The 20736-nt window shown below is 39.0% G+C and overlaps 1 protein-coding gene across 1 annotated transcript in view; it reads right to left on the reverse strand.

Moving 5' to 3' along the window:
• Positions 1-604: 604 nt before the first annotated feature.
• LOC138908304 (uncharacterized) overlaps positions 605-20736 on the reverse strand; it is a 29008-nt gene continuing 8876 nt past the window's right edge. Inside the window, exons 4-13 of the mRNA XM_070198962.1 lie at positions 19071-19327; positions 16178-16343; positions 11057-11146; positions 7591-7670; positions 7255-7395; positions 6061-6345; positions 5152-5436; positions 3145-3342; positions 2864-2991; positions 605-613 (exon numbers count right to left, since the gene is read on the reverse strand). Coding sequence (XP_070055063.1) covers positions 605-613; positions 2864-2991; positions 3145-3342; positions 5152-5436; positions 6061-6345; positions 7255-7395; positions 7591-7670; positions 11057-11146; positions 16178-16343; positions 19071-19327 — 1639 coding nt within the window. The remainder of the gene's footprint in view (positions 614-2863; positions 2992-3144; positions 3343-5151; positions 5437-6060; positions 6346-7254; positions 7396-7590; positions 7671-11056; positions 11147-16177; positions 16344-19070; positions 19328-20736) is intronic.

Consider the following 20736-nt stretch of genomic DNA (forward strand, 5'->3'; position numbering starts at 1 on the left):
AATTATTATAGCAAACAAATGAGGGGATGAGGAAAATGATAGGGTGATATTATAATATGAGAGCTTGATCTCGACACAAACCCAAAAATAAAAAAATTCATCCTCTCACTTAAACATTTAGGGCTCGTTTGGTAGGTATTAGTAAAAATACCTCCAAGGAGGTATTAGGAAAAATAATGCAAGCATTAGCTTTGTGCATTACTAATTCATTATTTCGTATATTTTTTCGACATATGTATAATTAATACTTGTATTAGTTATACATTCTATTTGGTATTATCCTATGTATAAATAATATACAGCAAACTATGGTATTAGCAATTCGATGGTTTTTAATACTTGCATAAATATGGTTAAAGACATGATTGCTCAAAACCTATTCCAAATACTTTCCGTTATATTTTGGAGGGTATTCCTATAAAACACCAATATTTTAGAAATTACGCAATGATTTAATACACCAATCAAACAGTGGATAAGAAATAATCTCAGCATAACTAATATCATTATAGCTAATCCCAACATTACTGATATTCAGTCTTACTAATACACCCAATCAAGCATCTTTCTTACTATTATAATTCTGTATTGCTGTAATAAACAATTAAACTTTCTGAAAAAAATAAAACAGAAAGTTAGTAATACTTGTTTAACGAAATAGATTCTGAAAAATAAAAAACAGTATAGGAATAAATCGAGCCCACTGAATACACAGTGTGTCCTTAAGAAAATTATTTCCCTCAAATACTTGAGGTGCTGGAATATATCCTCCCAGGATAGAACGATTTAACTCACTGGAGTGTTGGTACCAAAACTCCGGTGAACAGCGAGCCACTCGAAGGCTGTAAAATACATTTGAATTTATTGTGTAGAAGAAGAAGAAGAAGAAGAAGCTCAGAAAATTTCGTAAGGAAAGATTCTGGGATTCAAACTCTATTTATAGAGTTGCTGGCATTGTTTCTGAAAAGGCTTGCAACCTTTCAGAAACAGCCATGGCCGTTGAAAAAGGGTTGTTTGAAATATTGCGAGAAAAATAATCCGAGAAAGAAAACGGGCCTGACCGAACTGAGTCGCGGGTCATGGGTCAATTAATTAAATAACTGAATGGAATTTTGTCCAAAAAGATTAATCAATCCATCGATCTTTGACCAAATCCAAATCCAAATCCAAATCCAAATCCAAATCCGAAGTCGAAGCCGAGCCGAGCGAGCGAGCGACGACGGCGCGAGGCTTGCCTTTTTCTGAACTCTTTAAGAGCTAGAAGAAGAGCAATTATATATATACCCATCAAAAGCCTTTTCTTCCTACGATATGGGACAATGTCCCTTTGCCAAGAAAAACTCAAATATTTCATTTTTCCTCCATTTCTCATTCTTCCTCTTTAAGCTACACAAGCTTAAAATCCCAACAATCCCCCACATGAATGGGGAATGGTTATAAAATAAAGGAATGCACGGACGCGTGTGTGTTTTACATGCAAGAATTAATTGCATCTAGATAAGTAGATTTCCCTTTGAACTTTTCGTAGTGAACTTATATCGGATATACTCGGTCAATCGGTAGATTTGATATCTTTGAACCGTCGAGCTTTGTTGTATACCTAGACAATATAAGTCACACAATAAATCCTTAACCATCTATGGTTCTCACGGTTGTGTTCGTTTCAGCCATAAACACCGCCTGGTTTTATGAGTACTTAGAGAATGTGCCTTTACTTTCATTCCCCTTGAAGCGGCTTACACTTCACACTCACATAGGTGATTTCTAAACGTGTAATCCTGTAGACACACTATCTGGTCATATCCTGCCAGACTTAGCAAATCATTAAAAAACCTTTAAGCTTTGTTGACTCATCAAAAAGCCTTACTGCTTTACCTCGATTTCTGAACATTTTCTTCATCACGAGAATGGGTTGAGTTATTTGACAATGTTGAACCATCATTCATAACTTTGTTTGATCTCTTTGAACCTAGCCCGTGGGATCTCCAGTCTGCTAGGTAGAGTTACCATCATGACGACTTGTCCTAGACCTTAACCCCATTCCCTTTGATGATCTTTCAACTGCCTCTCTAGATAGGCCTTTTATAAGTGGATCCGACACGTTATCTCTTGACTTTATGTAGTCAATTGTGATAACACCACTAGAGAGTAGTTGTCTAACGGTATTGTGTCTCCGTCGTATATGACGAGATTTTCCGTTATACATAACGCTCCCTGCCCTGCCTATTGCTGCTTGACTATTACAATGTATACAAATAGGTGCCAAAGGTTTGGGCCAAAATGGAATATCTTCCAAGAAATTTCGGAGCCATTCAGCTTCTTCACCGGCCTTATCTAAAGCTATGAATTCAGATTCCATTGTAGAACGGGCGATGCACGTTTGTTTGGATGATTTCCATGACACTGCTCCACTCCCAACTATGAAAACATATCCACTCGTGGATTTAACTTCAGATGATCCAATGATCCAATTTGCATCACTATATCCCTCGACTACGGAGGGATATTTGTTATAATGCAAAGCGTAATTTTGGGTATGTTTGAGATACCGCAAAACTCGTTTCATTGCCATCCAATGTATGTGATTGGGATTACTTGTAAACCGACTCAGTTTACTAATAGCACATGCTATATCTGGTCGTGTACAATTCATGATATATATCAAACTTCCCAATACTCTTGCATAATCCAGTTGTGAGTCACTTTCACCTTCATTCTTTTGAAGTGCATAACTCACGTCAATTGGAGTCTTGGCAATTTTGAAATCCAAATACTTGAACTTGTCAAGTACCTTTTCAATGTAATGAGACTGTGATAATGCTAGACCTTGTGGAGTCTTGTGAATTCTGATTCCTAAGATCACATCAGCAACTCCTAAGTCTTTCATATCGAATTTTCTAGCCAACATGCGCTTAGTAGCATTTATATCTTCCATGTTTTTTCTCACTATCAACATGTCATCAACATATAAACAAACAATAACTTCATGACCTGGAGTGTTTTTAATATAAACACATTTGTCGCACTCGTTAATTTTAAACCCACTTGCCAACATTGTTTGGTCAAATTTGGCATGCCATTGTTTGGGTGCTTGTTTAAGTCCATAAAGTGACTTAACAAGTTTGCACACTTTCTTTTCTTTACCAGTTACCACAAAACTCTCAGGTTGTTCCATGTAAATCTCATCCTCTAATTCTCTATTTAAGAAAGCTGTTTTAATATCCATTTGATGGATTTCAAGACCATACACGGCCGCTAGTGCCACTAACACCCTAATAGATGTTATCCTCGTTACTGGCGAGTAAGTGTTAAAGTAATCAAGGACTTCCTTTTGTCTATAACCTATGACAACAAGTCTTGCCTTATATTTGTCAATAGTGCCATCAACTTTCACTTTCCGTTTAAAGATCCATTTCGAACCTAAAGGCTTATTTCCCGGAGGAAGATCTACCAATTCCCATGTATGGTTATCCAAAATTGATTGATTCTCACTATTGACTGCCTCTTTCCAAAACGCTGAATCAGAAGATGACATAGCTGCTTTAAAAGTTAGAGGCTCATTTTCAAGCAAGAATGTCACAAAATCTGGTCCAAAGGAAGTAGATGTTCTTTGACGTTTGCTACGCCTTGGATCTTCTATACTTGGAGTATTTTCCTTTGGTTCTTCCCGAGGTCGTTTAGGTCTTTCACTTAACGACTCACATTCAGTTTTATACGGATAGAAGCTTTCAAAGAATTCAGCATTATCTGTTTTCATTACTGTATTAATGTGAATTTCGGGATTATCGGATTTATGAACCAAAAACCGACATGCTTTACTGTTTGTAGCATATCCAATGAAAACGCAATCAATAGTTTTTGGTCCGATTTTAACCCTTTTAGGTAAAGGAACTTGTACCTTTGCTAGACACCCCCACACTTTGAAATATTTCAAGTTGGGTTTTCTTCCTTTCCATTTTTCATATGGAATAGATTGCGTTTTGCTGTGGGGTACTCTGTTGAGTATTCGGTTAGCTGTAAGGATAGCTTCACCCCACAAACTCTGCGGTAATCCGGAACTTATTAATAAAGAATTCATCATTTCCTTTAATGTCTGATTTTTCCTTTCCGCAATTTCATTGGATTGAGGTGTGTAAGGTGCAGTAGTTTGATGAATAATTCCATATTTCGAACACATTTCTGCAAATGGAAATTCATATTCTCCACCCCTATCACTTCTAATCATTTTGATCTTTTTATTCAATTGATTCTCCACTTCATTCTTGTATTGCTTAAATGCTTCAATTGCTTCATCCTAACTATTAAGCAAATAAACATAACAATATCGAGTGCAGAAGTCAATAAAAGTAATAAAATGCTTTTTCTCACCTCGAGATGGTGTCGACTTCATATCACAAATGTCAGTATGAATTAATTCTAAAGTATTTGAATTCCTTTCAATAGACTTATAAGGATATTTTACAAACTTAGACTCAAAACATATTTGACATTTTGATTTATTACACTCGAATTTAGGCAACACTTCTAAATTAATTAACTTCCGCAAGGTTTTGTAATTGACATCTCCTAAACGAATATGCCATATATCATTTGACTCCAATAAATAAGAAGAAACTGCAATTTTATTCATACTGTCAACAACCATTATATTTAGTTTGAAGAGGCCCTCTGTGAGGTAGCCCTTTCCAACATACATTTCGTTCTTGCTTACAACAACTTTATCAGAAACAAATACACATTTGAATCCATTCTTAACAAGCAAAGAAGTAGAAACTAAATTCTTCCTAATAGTAGGAACATGAAGAACGTTGTTAAGCGTTAACACCTTGCCGGAAGTCATCTTCAGGAATATCTTCCCATAACCTTCAATCTTGGTTGTTGCAGTATTTCCCATGGAAAGCTCTTCTTCGGGACCAGCAGTAGAGTAAGTCGCAAATGCTTCCTTGACAGCACAAACATGTCGAGTGGCTCCAGAGTCAATCCACCACTCCTTCGGATTTCCAACTAGGTTGCATTCCGAAAGCATTGCACACAGATCATCAATGTCATCATTCTTCTCCACTATGTTGGCCTGTCCCTTCTTCTTATACTTTTTCGGGAGACGACAATCAGGGGCTTTGTGACCGGTTTTTCCACAATTGTAGCAGCTACCCTTGAATTTCTTTTTGTTCTGCTCCTTAGTCTGTCCAGAAGACCTCTTTCTCTTCTTACATTTTGGAGAAATATCCTCAACGATATTAGCTCCCATGATCGTTGAATTTCCACGAGACTTCTTCTCGGTTATTTTGTTATCTTCCTCAATCTTGAGACGAATCATAAGATCTTCAAACTTCATTTCTTTGCGCTTGTGCTTAAGATAGTTCTTGAAATTTCTCCACGAAGGAGGCAATTTTTCAATCATTGCAGCCACTTTAAATGCTTCATTAACAACCATACCTTCAACAATAAGGTCATGAAAAATAAGTTGAAGCGCCTGAACTTGGATTCCAACAGTTTTACTGTCTATCATTTTATAGTCTAGAAACTTGGCAACCACGAACTTCTTCAAGCATGCATCTTCAGTCTTGTACTTCTTCTCTGTGAGGTAGCCCTTTCCAACATACATTTCGTTCTTGCTTACAACAACTTTATCAGAAACAAATACACATTTGAATCCATTCTTAACAAGCAAAGAAGTAGAAACTAAATTCTTCCTAATAGTAGGAACATGAAGAACGTTGTTGAGCGTTAACACCTTGCCGGAAGTCATCTTCAGGAATATCTTCCCATAACCTTCAATCTTGGCGGTTGCAGTATTTCCCATGGAAAGATCTTCTTCGGGACCAGCAGTAGAGCAAGTCGCAAATGCTTCCTTGACAGCACAAACATATCGAGTGGCTCCAGAGTCAATCCACCACTACTTCGGATTTCCAACTAGGTTGAATTCCGAAAGCATTGCACACAGATCATCAATGTCATCATTCTTCTCCACTATGTTGGCCTGTCCCTTCTTCTTATACTTTTTCGGGAGACGACAATCAGGGGCTTTGTGACCGGTTTTTCCACAATTGTAGCAGCTACCCTTGAATTTCTTTTTGTTCTGCTCCTTAGTCTGTCCAGAAGACCTCTTTCTCTTCTTACATTTTGGAGAAATATCCTCAACGATATTAGCTCCCATGATCGTTGAATTTCCACGAGACTTCTTCTCGGTTATTTTGTTATCTTCCTCAATCTTGAGACGAATCATAAGATCTTCAAACTTCATTTCTTTGCGCTTGTGCTTAAGATAGTTCTTGAAATTTCTCCACGAAGGAGGCAATTTTTCAATCATTGCAGCCACTTTAAATGCTTCATTAACAACCATACCTTCAACAATAAGGTCATGAAAAATAAGTTGAAGCGCCTGAACTTGGATTCCAACAGTTTTACTGTCTATCATTTTATAGTCTAGAAACTTGGCAACCACGAACTTCTTCAAGCATGCATCTTCAGTCTTGTACTTCTTCTCTGTGAGGTAGCCCTTTCCAACATACATTTCGTTCTTGCTTACAACAACTTTATCAGAAACAAATACACATTTGAATCCATTCTTAACAAGCAAAGAAGTAGAAACTAAATTCTTCCTAATAGTAGGAACATGAAGAACGTTGTTGAGCGTTAACACCTTGCCGGAAGTCATCTTCAGGAATATCTTCCCATAACCTTCAATCTTGGCGGTTGCAGTATTTCCCATGGAAAGATCTTCTTCGGGACCAGCAGTAGAGCAAGTCGCAAATGCTTCCTTGATAGCACAAACATGTCGAGTGGCTCTAGAGTCAATCCACCACTACTTCGGATTTCCAACTAGGTTGAATTCCGAAAGCATTGCACATAGATCATCAATGTCATCATTCTTCTCCACTATGTTGGCCTGTCCTTTCTTCTTATACTTTTTCGGGAGACGACAATCAGGGGCTTTATGACCGGTTTTTCCACAATTGTAGCAGCTGCCCTTGAATTTCTTTTTGTTCTGCTCCTTAGTCTGTCCAGAAGACCTCTTTCTCTTCTTACATTTTGGAGAAATATCCTCAACGATATTAGCTCCCATGATTGTTGAATTTCCACGAGACTTCTTCTCGGCTGTTTTGTTATCTTCCTCAATCTTGAGACGAATCACAAGATCTTCCAACTTTATTTCTTTGCGCTTGTGCTTAAAATAGTTCTTGAAATCTCTCCACGAAGGAGGCAATTTTTTAATCATTGCAGCCACTTTAAATGCTTCATTAACGACCATACCTTCAACAATAAGGTCATGAAAAATAAGTTGAAGCTCCTGAACTTGGATTCCAATAGTTTTACTGTCTATTATTTTATAATCTAGAAACTTGGCAACCACCAACTTCTTCAAGCATGCATCTTCAGTCTTGTACTTCTTCTCTGTGAGGTAGCCCTTTCCAACATACATTTCGTTCTTGCTTACAACAACTTTATCAGAAACAAATACACATTTGAATCCATTCTTAACAAGCAAAGAAGTAGAAACTAAATTCTTCCTAATAGTAGGAACATGAAGAACGTTGTTGAGCGTTAACACCTTGCCGGAAGTCATCTTCAGGAATATCTTCCCAAAACCTTCAATCTTGGCTGTTGCAGTATTTCCCATGGAAAGCTCTTCTTTGGGACCAGCAATAGAGTAAGTCGCAAATGCTTCCCTGACAGCACAAACATGTTGAGTGGCTCCAGAGTCAATCCACCACTCCTTCGGATTTCCAACTAGGTTGCATTCCGAAAGCATTGCACACAGATCATCAATGTCATCATTCTTCTGCACTATGTTGGCCTGTCCCTTCTTCTTATACTTTTTCGGGAGACGACAATCAGGGGCTTTGTGACCGGTTTTTCCACAATTGTAGCAGCTGCCCTTGAATTTCTTTTTGTTCTGATCCTTAGTCTGTCTAGAAGACTCTTTCTCTTCTTACTTTTTGGAGCAATCTCCTCAACGATATTAGCTCCCATGATCGTTGAATTTCCACGAGATTTCTTCTCGGCTGTTTTGTTATCTTCCTCAATCTTGAGACGAATCACAAGATCTTTCAACTTCATTTCTTTTCGCTTGTGCTTAAGATAGTTCTTGAAATCTCTCCACGAAGGAGGCAATTTTTCAATCATTGCAGCCACTTTAAATGCTTCATTCACGACCATACCTTCAACAATAAGGTCATGAAAAATAAGTTGAAGCTCCTGAACTTGGATTCCAACAGTTTTACTGTCTATCATTTTATAGTCTAGAAACTTGGCAACCACGAACTTCTTCAAGCATGCATCTTCAGTCTTGTACTTATTCTCTGTGAGGTAGCCCTTTCCAACATACATTTCGTTCTTGCTTACAACAACTTTATCAGAAACAAATACACATTTGAATCCATTCTTAACAAGAAAAGAAGTAGAAACTAAATTCTTCCTAATAGTAGGAACATGAAGAACGTTGTTGAGCGTTAACACCTTACCGGAAGTCATCTTCAGGAATATCTTCACAAAACCTTCAATCTTGGCTGTTGCAGTATTTCCCATGGAAAGAGCTTCTTCGGGACCAGCAGTAGAGTAAGTCACAAATGCTTCCTTGATAGCACAAACATGTCGAGTGGCTCTAGAGTCAATCCACCACTACTTCGGATTTCCAACTAGGTTGAATTCCGAAAGCATTGCACATAGATCATGAATGTCATCATTCTTCTCCACTATGTTGGCCTGTCCCTTCTTCTTATACTTTTTCGGGAGACAACAATCAGGGGCTTTGTGACCCGTTTTTCCACAATTGTAGCAGCTGCCCTTGAATTTCTTTTTGTTCTGCTCCTTAGTCTGTCCAGAAGACCTCTTTGTCTTCTTACTTTTTGGAGCAATCTCCTCAACGATATTAGCTCCCATGATCGTTGAATTTCCACGAGACTTCTTCTCGGCTGTTTTGTTATCTTCCTCAATCTTGAGACGAATCACAAGATCTTCCAACTTCATTTCTTTGCGCTTGTGCTTAAGATAGTTCTTGAAATCTCTCCACGAAGGAGGCAATTTTTCAATCATTGCAGCCACTTTAAATGCTTCATTCACGACCATACCTTCAACAATAAGGTCATGAAAAATAAGTTGAAGCTCCTGAACTTGGATTCCAACAGTTTTACTGTCTATCATTTTATAGTCTAGAAACTTGGCAACCACGAACTTCTTCAATCATGCATCTTCAGTCTTGTACTTCTTCTCTGTGAGGTAGCCCTTTCCAACATACATTTCGTTCTTGCTTACAACAACTTTATCAGAAATAAATACACATTTGAATCCATTCTTAACAAGCAAAGAAGTAGAAACTAAATTCTTCCTAATAGTAGGAACATGAAGAACGTTGTTGAGCGTTAACACCTTGCCGGAAGTCATCTTCAGGAATATCTTCCCATAACCTTCAATCTTGGCGGTTGCAGTATTTCCCATGGAAAGATCTTCTTCGGGACCAGCAGTAGAGCAAGTCGCAAATGCTTCCTTGATAGCACAAACATGTCGAGTGGCTCTAGAGTCAATCCACCACTCCTTCGGATTTCCAACTAGGTTGAATTCCGAAAGCATTGCACATAGATCATCAATGTCATCATTCTTCTCCACTATGTTGGCCTGTCCCTTCTGCTTATACTTTTTCGGGAGACGACAATCAGGGGCTTTGTGACCGGTTTTTCCACAATTGTAGCAGCTGCCCTTGAATTTCTTTTTGTTCTGCTCCTTAGTCTGTCCAGAAGACCTCTTTCTCTTCTTACATTTTGGAGAAATATCCTCAACGATATTAGCTCCCATGATTGTTGAATTTCCACGAGACTTCTTCTCGGCTGTTTTGTTATCTTCCTCAATCTTGAGACGAATCACAAGATCTTCCAACTTTATTTCTTTGCGCTTGTGCTTAAAATAGTTCTTGAAATCTCTCCACGAAGGAGGCAATTTTTCAATCATTGCAGCCACTTTAAATGCTTCATTAACGACCATACCTTCAACAATAAGGTCATGAAAAATAAGTTGAAGCTCCTGAACTTGGATTCCAATAGTTTTACTGTCTATTATTTTATAATCTAGAAACTTGGCAACCACCAACTTCTTCAAGCATGCATCTTCAGTCTTGTACTTCTTCTCTGTGAGGTAGCCCTTTCCAACATACATTTCGTTCTTGCTTACAACAACTTTATCAGAAACAAATACACATTTGAATCCATTCTTAACAAGCAAAGAAGTAGAAACTAAATTCTTCCTAATAGTAGGAACATGAAGAACGTTGTTGAGCGTTAACACCTTGCCGGAAGTCATTTTCAGGAATATCTTCCCATAACCTTCAATCTTGGCTGTTGCAGTATTTCCCATGGAAAGCTCTTCTTTGGGACCAGCAGTAGAGTAAGTCGCAAATGCTTCCCTGACAGCACAAACATGTTGAGTGGCTCCAGAGTCAATCCACCACTCCTTCGGATTTCCAACTAGGTTGCATTCCGAAAGCATTGCACACAGATCATCAATGTCATCATTCTTCTGCACTATGTTGGCCTGTCCCTTCTTCTTATACTTTTTCGGGAGACGACAATCAGGGGCTTTGTGACCGGTTTTTCCACAATTGTAGCAGCTGCCCTTGAATTTCTTTTTGTTCTGCTCCTTAGTCTGTCTAGAAGACCTCTTTCTCTTCTTACTTTTTGGAGCAATCTCCTCAACGATATTAGCTCCCATGATCGTTGAATTTCCACGAGACTTCTTCTCGGCTGTTTTGTTATCTTCCTCAATCTTTAGACGAATCACAAGATCTTCCAACTTCATTTCTTTTCGAATGTGCTTAAGATAGTTCTTGAAATCTCTCCACGAAGGAGGCAATTTTTCAATCATTGCAGCCACTTTAAATGCTTCATTCACGACCATACCTTCAACAATAAGGTCATGAAAAATAAGTTGAAGCTCCTGAACTTGGATTCCAACAGTTTTACTGTCTATCATTTTATAGTCTAGAAACTTGGCAACCACGAACTTCTTCAAGCATGCATCTTCAGTCTTGTACTTCTTCTCTGTGAGGTAGCCCTTTCCAACATACATTTCGTTCTTGCTTACAACAACTTTATCAGAAACAAATACACATTTGAATCCATTCTTAACAAGAAAAGAAGTAGAAACCAAATTCTTCCTAATAGTAGGAACATGAAGAACGTTGTTGAGCGTTAACACCTTGCCGGAAGTCATCTTCAGGAATATCTTCCCATAACCTTCAATCTTGGCGGTTGCAGTATTTCCCATGGAAAGATCTTCTTCGGGACCAGCAGTAGAGCAAGTCGCAAATGCTTCCTTGATAGCACAAACATGTCGAGTGGCTCTAGAGTCAATCCACCACTCCTTCGGATTTCCAACTAGGTTGAATTCCGAAAGCATTGCACATAGATCATCAATGTCATCATTCTTCTCCACTATGTTGGCCTGTCCCTTCTTCTTATACCTTTTCGGGAGACGACAATCAGGGGCTTTGTGACCGGTTTTTCCACAATTGTAGCAGCTGCCCTTGAATTTCTTTTTGTTCTGCTCCTTAGTCTGTCCAGAAGACCTCTTTCTCTTCTTACTTTTTGGAGCAATCTCCTCAACGATATTAGCTCCCATAATTGTTGAATTTCCACGAGACTTCTTCTCGGCTGTTTTGTTATCTTCCTAAATCTTGAGACGAATCACAAGATCTTCCAACTTCATTTCTTTGCGCTTGTGCTTAAGATAGTTCTTGAAATCTCTCCACGAAGGAGGCAATTTTTCAATCATTGCAGCCACTTTAAATGCTTCATTCACGACCATACCTTAAACAATAAGGTCATGAAAAATAAGTTGAAGCTCCTGAACTTGGATTCCAACAGTTTTACTGTCTATCATTTTATAGTCTAGAAACTTGGCAACCACGAACTTCTTCAATCATGCATCTTCAGTCTTGTACTTCTTCTCTGTGAGGTAGCCCTTTCCAACATACATTTCGTTCTTGCTTACAACAACTTTATCAGAAATAAATACACATTTGAATCCATTCTTAACAAGCAAAGAATTAGAAACTAAATTCTTCCTAATAGTAGGAACATGAAGAACGTTGTTGAGCGTTAACACCTTGCCGGAAGTCATCTTCAGGAATATCTTCCCATAACCTTCAATCTTGGCTGTTGCAGTATTTCCCATGGAAAGCTCTTCTTTGGGACCAGCAGTAGAGTAAGTCGCAAATGCTTCCCTGACAGCACAAACATGTTGAGTGGCTCCAGAGTCAATCCACCACTCCTTCGGATTTCCAACTAGGTTGCATTCCGAAAGCATTGCACACAGATCATCAATGTCATCATTCTTCTGCACTATGTTGGCCTGTCCCTTCTTCTTATACTTTTTCGGGAGACGACAATCAGGGGCTTTGTGACCGATTTTTCCACAATTGTAGCAGCTGCCCTTGAATTTCTTTTTGTTCTGCTCCTTAGTCTGTCTTGAAGACCTCTTTCTCTTCTTACTTTTTGGAGCAATCTCCTCAACGATATTAGCTCCCATGATCGTTGAATTTCCACGAGACTTCTTCTCGGCTGTTTTGTTATCTTCCTCAATCTTGAGACGAATCACAAGATCTTCCAACTTCATTTCTTTTCGCTTGTGCTTAAGATAGTTCTTGAAATCTCTCCACGAAGGAGGCAATTTTTCAATCATTGCAGCCACTTTAAATGCTTTATTCACGACCATACCTTCAACAATAAGGTCATGAAAAATAAGTTGAAGCTCCTGAACTTGGATTCCAACAGTTTTACTGTCTATCATTTTATAGTCTAGAAACTTGGCAACCACGAACTTCTTCAAGCATGCATCTTCAGTCTTGTACTTCTTCTCTGTGAGGTAGCCCTTTCCAACATACATTTTGTTCTTGCTTACAACAACTTTATCAGAAACAAATACACATTTGAATCCATTCTTAACAAGAAAAGAAGTAGAAACTAAATTCTTCCTAATAGTAGGAACATGAAGAACGTTGTTGAGCGTTAACACCTTGCCGGAAGTCATCTTCAGGAATATCTTCCCAAAACCTTCAATCTTGGCTGTTGCAGTATTTCCCATGGAAAGAACTTCTTCGGGACCAGCAGTAGAGTAAGTCGCAAATGCTTCCTTGATAGCACAAACATGTCGAGTGGCTCTAGAATCAATCCACCACTCCTTCGAATTTCCAACTAGGTTGAATTCCGAAAGCATTGCACATAGATCATCAATGTCATAATTCTTCTCCACTATGTTGGCATGCCCCTTCTTCTTATACTTTTTCGGGAGACGACAATCAGGGGCTTTGTGACCGATTTTTCCACAATTGTAGCAGCTGCCCTTGAATTTCTTTTTGTTCTGCTCCTTAGTCTGTCCAGAAGACCTCTTTCTCTTCTTACTTTTTGGAGCAATCTCCTCAACTATATTAGCTCCCATGATCGTTGAATTTCCACGTGACTTCTTCTCGGCTGTTTTGTTATCTTCCTCAATCTTGAGACGAATCACAAGATCTTCCAACTTCATTTCTTTGCGCTTGTGCTTAAGATAGTTCTTGAAATCTCTCCACGAAGGAGGCAAACTTTCAATCATTGCGGCCACTTTAAATGCTTCATTCACGACCATACCTTCAACAATAAGGTCATGAAAAATAAGTTGAAGCTCCTGAACTTGGATTCCAACAGTTTTACTGTCTATCATTTTATAGTCTAGAAACTTGGCAACCACGAACTTCTTCAATCATGCATCTTCAGTCTTGTACTTCTTCTCTGTGAGGTAGCCCTTTCCAACATACATTTCGTTCTTGCTTACAACAACTTTATCAGAAATAAATACACATTTGAATCCATTCTTAACAAGCAAAGAAGTAGAAACTAAATTCTTCCTAATAGTAGGAACATGAAGAACGTTGTTGAGCGTTAACACCTTGCCGGAAGTCATCTTCAGGAATATCTTCCCATAACCTTCAATCTTGGCTGTTGCAGTATTTCCCATGGAAAGCTCTTCTTTGGGACCAGCAGTAGAGTAAGTCGCAAATGCTTCCCTGACAGCACAAACATGTTGAGTGGCTCCAGAGTCAATCCACCACTCCTTCGGATTTCCAACTAGGTTGCATTCCGAAAGCATTGCACACAGATCATCAATGTCATCATTCTTCTGCACTATGTTGGCCTGTCCCTTCTTCTTATACTTTTTCGGGAGACGACAATCAGGGGCTTTGTGACCGGTTTTTCCACAATTGTAGCAGCTGCCCTTGAATTTCTTTTTGTTCTGCTCCTTAGTCTGTCTTGAAGACCTCTTTCTCTTCTTACTTTTTGGAGCAATCTCCTCAACGATATTAGCTCCCATGATCGTTGAATTTCCACGAGACTTCTTCTCGGCTGTTTTGTTATCTTCCTCAATCTTGAGACGAATCACAAGATCTTCCAACTTCATTTCTTTTCGCTTGTGCTTAAGATAGTTCTTGAAATCTCTCCACGAAGGAGGCAATTTTTCAATCATTGCAGCCACTTTAAATGCTTCATTCACGACCATACCTTCAACAATAAGGTCATGAAAAATAAGTTGAAGCTCCTGAACTTGGATTCCAACAGTTTTACTGTCTATCATTTTATAGTCTAGAAACTTGGCAACCACGAACTTCTTCAATCATGCATCTTCAGTCTTGTACTTCTTCTCTGTGAGGTAGCCCTTTCCAACATACATTTCGTTCTTGCTTACAACAACTTTATCAGAAATAAATACACATTTGAATCCATTCTTAACAAGCAAAGAAGTAGAAACTAAATTCTTCCTAATAGTAGGAACATGAAGAACGTTGTTGAGCGTTAACACCTTGCCGGAAGTCATCTTCAGGAATATCTTCCCATAACCTTCAATCTTGGCGGTTGCAGTATTTCCCATGGAAAGATCTTCTTCGGGACCAGCAGTAGAGCAAGTCGCAAATGCTTCCTTGATAGCACAAACATGTCGAGTGGCTCTAGAGTCAATCCACCACTCCTTCGGATTTCCAACTAGGTTGAATTCCGAAAGCATTGCACATAGATCATCAATGTCATCATTCTTCTCCACTATGTTGGCATGTCCCTTCTTCTTATACTTTTTCGGGAGACGACAATCAGGGGCTTTGTGACCGGTTTTTCCACAATTGTAGCAGCTGCCCTTGAATTTCTTTTTGTTCTGCTCCTTAGTCTGTCCAGAAGACCTCTTTCTCTTCTTACATTTTGGAGAAATATCCTCAACGATATTAGCTCCCATGATTGTTGAATTTCCACGAGACTTCTTCTCGGCTGTTTTGTTATCTTCCTCAATCTTGAGACGAATCACAAGATCTTCCAACTTTATTTCTTTGCGCTTGTGCTTAAAATAGTTCTTGAAATCTCTCCACGAAGGAGGCAATTTTTCAATCATTGCAGCCACTTTAAATGCTTCATTAACGACCATACCTTCAACAATAAGGTCATGAAAAATAAGTTGAAGCTCCTGAACTTGGATTCCAATAGTTTTACTGTCTATTATTTTATAATCTAGAAACTTGGCAACCACCAACTTCTTCAAGCATGCATCTTCAGTCTTGTACTTCTTCTCTGTGAGGTAGCCCTTTCCAACATACATTTCGTTCTTGCTTACAACAACTTTATCAGAAACAAATACACATTTGAATCCATTCTTAACAAGCAAAGAAGTAGAAACTAAATTCTTCCTAATAGTAGGAACATGAAGAACGTTGTTGAGCGTTAACACCTTGCCGGAAGTCATTTTCAGGAATATCTTCCCATAACCTTCAATCTTGGCTGTTGCAGTATTTCCCATGGAAAGCTCTTCTTTGGGACCAGCAGTAGAGTAAGTCGCAAATGCTTCCCTGACAGCACAAACATGTTGAGTAGCTCCAGAGTTAATCCACCACTCCTTCGGATTTCCAACTAGGTTGCATTCCGAAAGCATTGCACACAGATCATCAATGTCATCATTCTTCTGCACTATGTTGGCCTGTCCCTTCTTCTTATACTTTTTCGGGAGACGACAATCAGGGGCTTTGTGACCGGTTTTTCCACAATTGTAGCAGCTGCCCTTGAATTTCTTTTTGTTCTGCTCCTTAGTCTGTCTTGAAGACCTCTTTCTCTTCTTACTTTTTGGAGCAATCTCCTCAACGATATTAGCTCCCATGATCGTTGAATTTCCACGAGACTTCTTCTCGGCTGTTTTGTTATCTTCCTCAATCTTGAGACGAATCACAAGATCTTCCAACTTCATTTCTTTTCGCTTGTGCATAAGATAGTTCTTGAAATCTCTCCACGAAGGAGGCAATTTTTCAATCGTTGCAGCCCCTTTAAATGCTTCATTCACGACCATACCTTCAACAATAAGGTCATGAAAAATAAGTTGAAGCTCCTGAACTTGGATTCCAACAGTTTTACTGTCTATCATTTTATAGTCTAGAAACTTGGCAACCACGAACTTCTTCAAGCATGCATCTTCAGTCTTGTACTTCTTCTCTGTGAGGTAGCCCTTTCCAACATACATTTCGTTCTTGCTTACAACAACTTTATCAGAAACAAATACACATTTGAATCCATTCTTAACAAGAAAAGAAGTAGAAACTAAATTCTTCCTAATAGTAGGAACATGAAGAACGTTGTTGAGCGTTAACACCTTGCCGGAAGTCATCTTCAGGAATATCTTCCCATAACCTTCAATCTTGGCGGTTGCAGTATTTCCCATGGAAAGATCTTCTTCGGGACCAGCAGTAGAGCAAGTCGCAAATGCTTCCTTGATAGCACAAACATGTCGAGTGGCTTTAGAGTCAATCCACCACTCCTTCGGATTTCCAACTAGGTTGAATTCCGAAAGCATTGCACATAGATCATCAATGTCATCATTCTTCTCCACTATGTTGGCCTGTCCCTTCTTCTTATACTTTTTCGGGAGACGACAATCAGGGGCTTTGTTACCGGTTTTTCCACAATTGTAGCAGCTGCCCTTGAATTTCTTTTTTTTCTGCTCCTTAGTCTGTCCAGAAGACCTCTTTCTCTTCTTACTTTTTGGAGCAATCTCCTCAACGATATTAGCTCCCATGATCGTTGAATTTCCACGAGACTTCTTCTCGGCTGTTTTGTTATCTTCCTAAATCTTGAGACGAATCACAAGATCTTCCAACTTCATTTCTTTGCGCTTGTGCTTAAGATAGTTCTTGAAATCTCTCCACGAAGGAGGCAATTTTTCAATCATTGCAGCCACTTTAAATGCTTCATTCACGACCATACCTTCAACAATAAGGTCATGAAAAATAAGTTGAAGCTCCTGAACTTGGATTCCAACAGTTTTACTGTCTATCATTTTATAGTCTAGAAACTTGGCAACCACGAACTTCTTCAATCATGCATCTTCAGTTTTGTACTTCTTCTCTGTGAGGTAGCCCTTTCCAACATACATTTCGTTCTTGCTTACAACAACTTTATCAGAAATAAATACACATTTGAATCCATTCTTAACAAGCAAAGAAGTAGAAAGTAAATTCTTCCTAATAGTAGGAACATGAAGAACGTTGTTGAGCGTTAACACCTTGCCGGAAGTCATCTTCAGGAATATCTTCCCATAACCTTCAATCTTGGCTGTTGCAGTATTTCCCATGGAAAGCTCTTCTTTGGGACCAGCAGTAGAGTAAGTCGCAAATGCTTCCCTGACAGCACAAACATGTTGAGTGGCTCCAGAGTCAATCCACCACTCCTTCGGATTTCCAACTAGGTTGCATTCCGAAAGCATTGCACACAGATCATCAATGTCATCATTCTTCTGCACTATTTTGTCCTGTCCCTTCTTCTTATACTTTTTCTGGAGACGACAATCAGGGGCTTTGTGACCGGTTTTTCCACAATTGTAGCAGCTGCCCTTGAATTTCTTTTTGTTCTGCTCCTTAGTCTGTCTTGAAGACCTCTTTCTCTTCTTACTTTTTGGAGCAATCTCCTCAACGATATTAGCTCCCATGATCGTTGAATTTCCACGAGACTTCTTCTCGGCTGTTTTGTTATCTTCCTCAATCTTGAGACGAATCACAAGATCTTCCAACTTCATTTCTTTTCGCTTGTGCTTAAGATAGTTCTTGAAATCTCTCCACGAAGGAGGCAATTTTTCAATCATTGCAGCCACTTTAAATGCTTCATTCACGACCATACCTTCAACAATAAGGTCATGAAAAATAAGTTGAAGCTCCTGAACTTGGATTCCAACAGTTTTACTGTCTATCATTTTATAGTCTAGAAACTTGGCAACCACGAACTTCTTCAAGCATGCATCTTCAGTCTTGTACTTCTTCTCTGTGAGGTAGCCCTTTCCAACATACATTTCGTTCTTGCTTACAACAACTTTATCAGAAACAAATACACATTTGAATCCATTCTTAACAAGAAAAGAAGTAGAAACTAAATTCTTCCTAATAGTAGGAACATGAAGAACGTTGTTGAGCGTTAACACCTTGCCGGAAGTCATCTTCAGGAATATCTTCCCAAAACCTTCAATCTTGGCTGTTGCAGTATTTCCCATGGAAAGAACTTCTTCGGGACCAGCAGTAGAGTAAGTCGCAAATGCTTCCTTGATAGCACAAACATGTTGAGTGGCTCTAGAGTCAATCCACCACTCCTTCGGATTTCCAACTAGGTTGAATTCCGAAAGCATTGCACATAGATCATCAATGTCATCATTCTTCTCCACTATGTTGGCATGTCCCTTCTTCTTATACTTTTTCGGGAGACGACAATCAGGGGCTTTGTGACCGATTTTTTCACAATTGTAGCAGCTGCCCTTGAATTTCTTTTTGTTCTGCTCCTTAGTCTGTCCAGAAGACCTCTTTCTCTTCTTACATTTTGGAGAAATATCCTCAACGATATTAGCTCCCATGATTGTTGAATTTCCACGAGACTTCTTCTCGGCTGTTTTGTTATCTTCCTCAATCTTGAGACGAATCACAAGATCTTCCAACTTTATTTCTTTGCGCTTGTGCTTAAGATAGTTCTTGAAATCTCTCCACGAAGGAGGCAATTTTTTAATCATTGCAGCCACTTTAAATGCTTCATTAACGACCATACCTTCAACAATAAGTTCATGAAAAATAAGTTGAAGCTCCTGAACTTGGATTCCAATAGTTTTACTGTCTATTATTTTATAATCTAGAAACTTGGCAACCACCAACTTCTTCAAGCATGCATCTTCAGTCTTGTACTTCTTCTCTGTGAGGTAGCCCTTTCCAACATACATTTCGTTCTTGCTTACTACAACTTTATCAGAAACAAATACACATTTGAATCCATTCTTAACAAGCAAAGAATTAGAAACTAAATTCTTCCTAATAGTAGGAACATGAAGAACGTTGTTGAGCGTTAACACCTTGCCGGAAGTCATCTTCAGGAATATCTTCCCATAACCTTCAATCTTGGCTGTTGCAGTATTTCCCATGGAAAGCTCTTCTTTGGGACCAGCAGTAGAGTAAGTCGCAAATGCTTCCCTGACAGCACAAACATGTTGAGTAGCTCCAGAGTCAATCCACCACTCCTTCGGATTTCCAACTAGGTTGCATTCCGAAATCATTGCACACAGATCATCAATGTCATCATTCTTCTGCACTATGTTGGCCTGTCCCTTCTTCTTATACTTTTTCGGGAGACGACAATCAGGGGCTTTGTGACCGGTTTTTCCACAATTGTAGCAGCTGCCCTTGAATTTCTTTTTGTTCTGATCCTTAGTCTGTCTAGAAGACTCTTTCTCTTCTTACTTTTTGGAGCAATCTCCTCAACGATATTAGCTCCCATGATCGTTGAATTTCCACGAGACTTCTTCTCGGCTGTTTTGTTATCTTCCTCAATCTTCAGACGAATCACAAGATCTTTCAACTTCATTTCTTTTCGCTTGTGCTTAAGATAGTTCTTGAAATCTCTCCACGAAGGAGGCAATTTTTCAATCATTGCAGCCACTTTAAATGCTTCATTCACGACCATACCTTCAACAATAAGGTCATGAAAAATAAGTTGAAGCTCCTGAACTTGGATTCCAACAGTTTTACTGTCTATCATTTTATAGTCTAGAAACTTGGCAACCACGAACTTCTTCAAGCATGCATCTTCAGTCTTGTACTTCTTCTCTGTGAGGTAGCCCTTTCCAACATACATTTCGTTCTTGCTTACAACAACTTTATCAGAAACAAATACACATTTGAATCCATTCTTAACAAGAAAAGAAGTAGAAACTAAATTCTTCCTAATAGTAGGAACATGAAGAACGTTGTTGAGCGTTAACACCTTGCCGGAAGTCATCTTCAGGAATATCTTCCCAAAACCTTCAATCTTGGCTGTTGCAGTATTTCCCATGGAAAGAACTTCTTCGGGACCAGCAGTAGAGTAAGTCGCAAATGCTTCCTTGATAGCACAAACATGTCGAGTGGCTCTAGAGTCAATCCACCACTCCTTCGAATTTCCAACTAGGTTGAATTCCGAAAGCATTGCACATAGATCATCAATGTCATCATTCTTCTCCACTATGTTGGCATGTCCCTTCTTCTTATACTTTTTCGGGAGACGACAATCAGGGGCTTTGTGACCGATTTTTCCACAATTGTAGCAGCTGCCCTTGAATTTCTTTTTGTTCTGATCCTTAGTCTGTCTAGAAGACTCTTTCTCTTCTTACTTTTTGGAGCAATCTCCTCAATGATATTAGCTCCCATGATCGTTGAATTTCCACGAGACTTCTTCTCGGCTGTTT

Source organism: Nicotiana tomentosiformis, chromosome 3, assembly GCF_000390325.3.
Source record: "Nicotiana tomentosiformis chromosome 3, ASM39032v3, whole genome shotgun sequence".
In the NCBI taxonomy this organism is placed as follows: domain Eukaryota; kingdom Viridiplantae; phylum Streptophyta; class Magnoliopsida; order Solanales; family Solanaceae; genus Nicotiana; species Nicotiana tomentosiformis.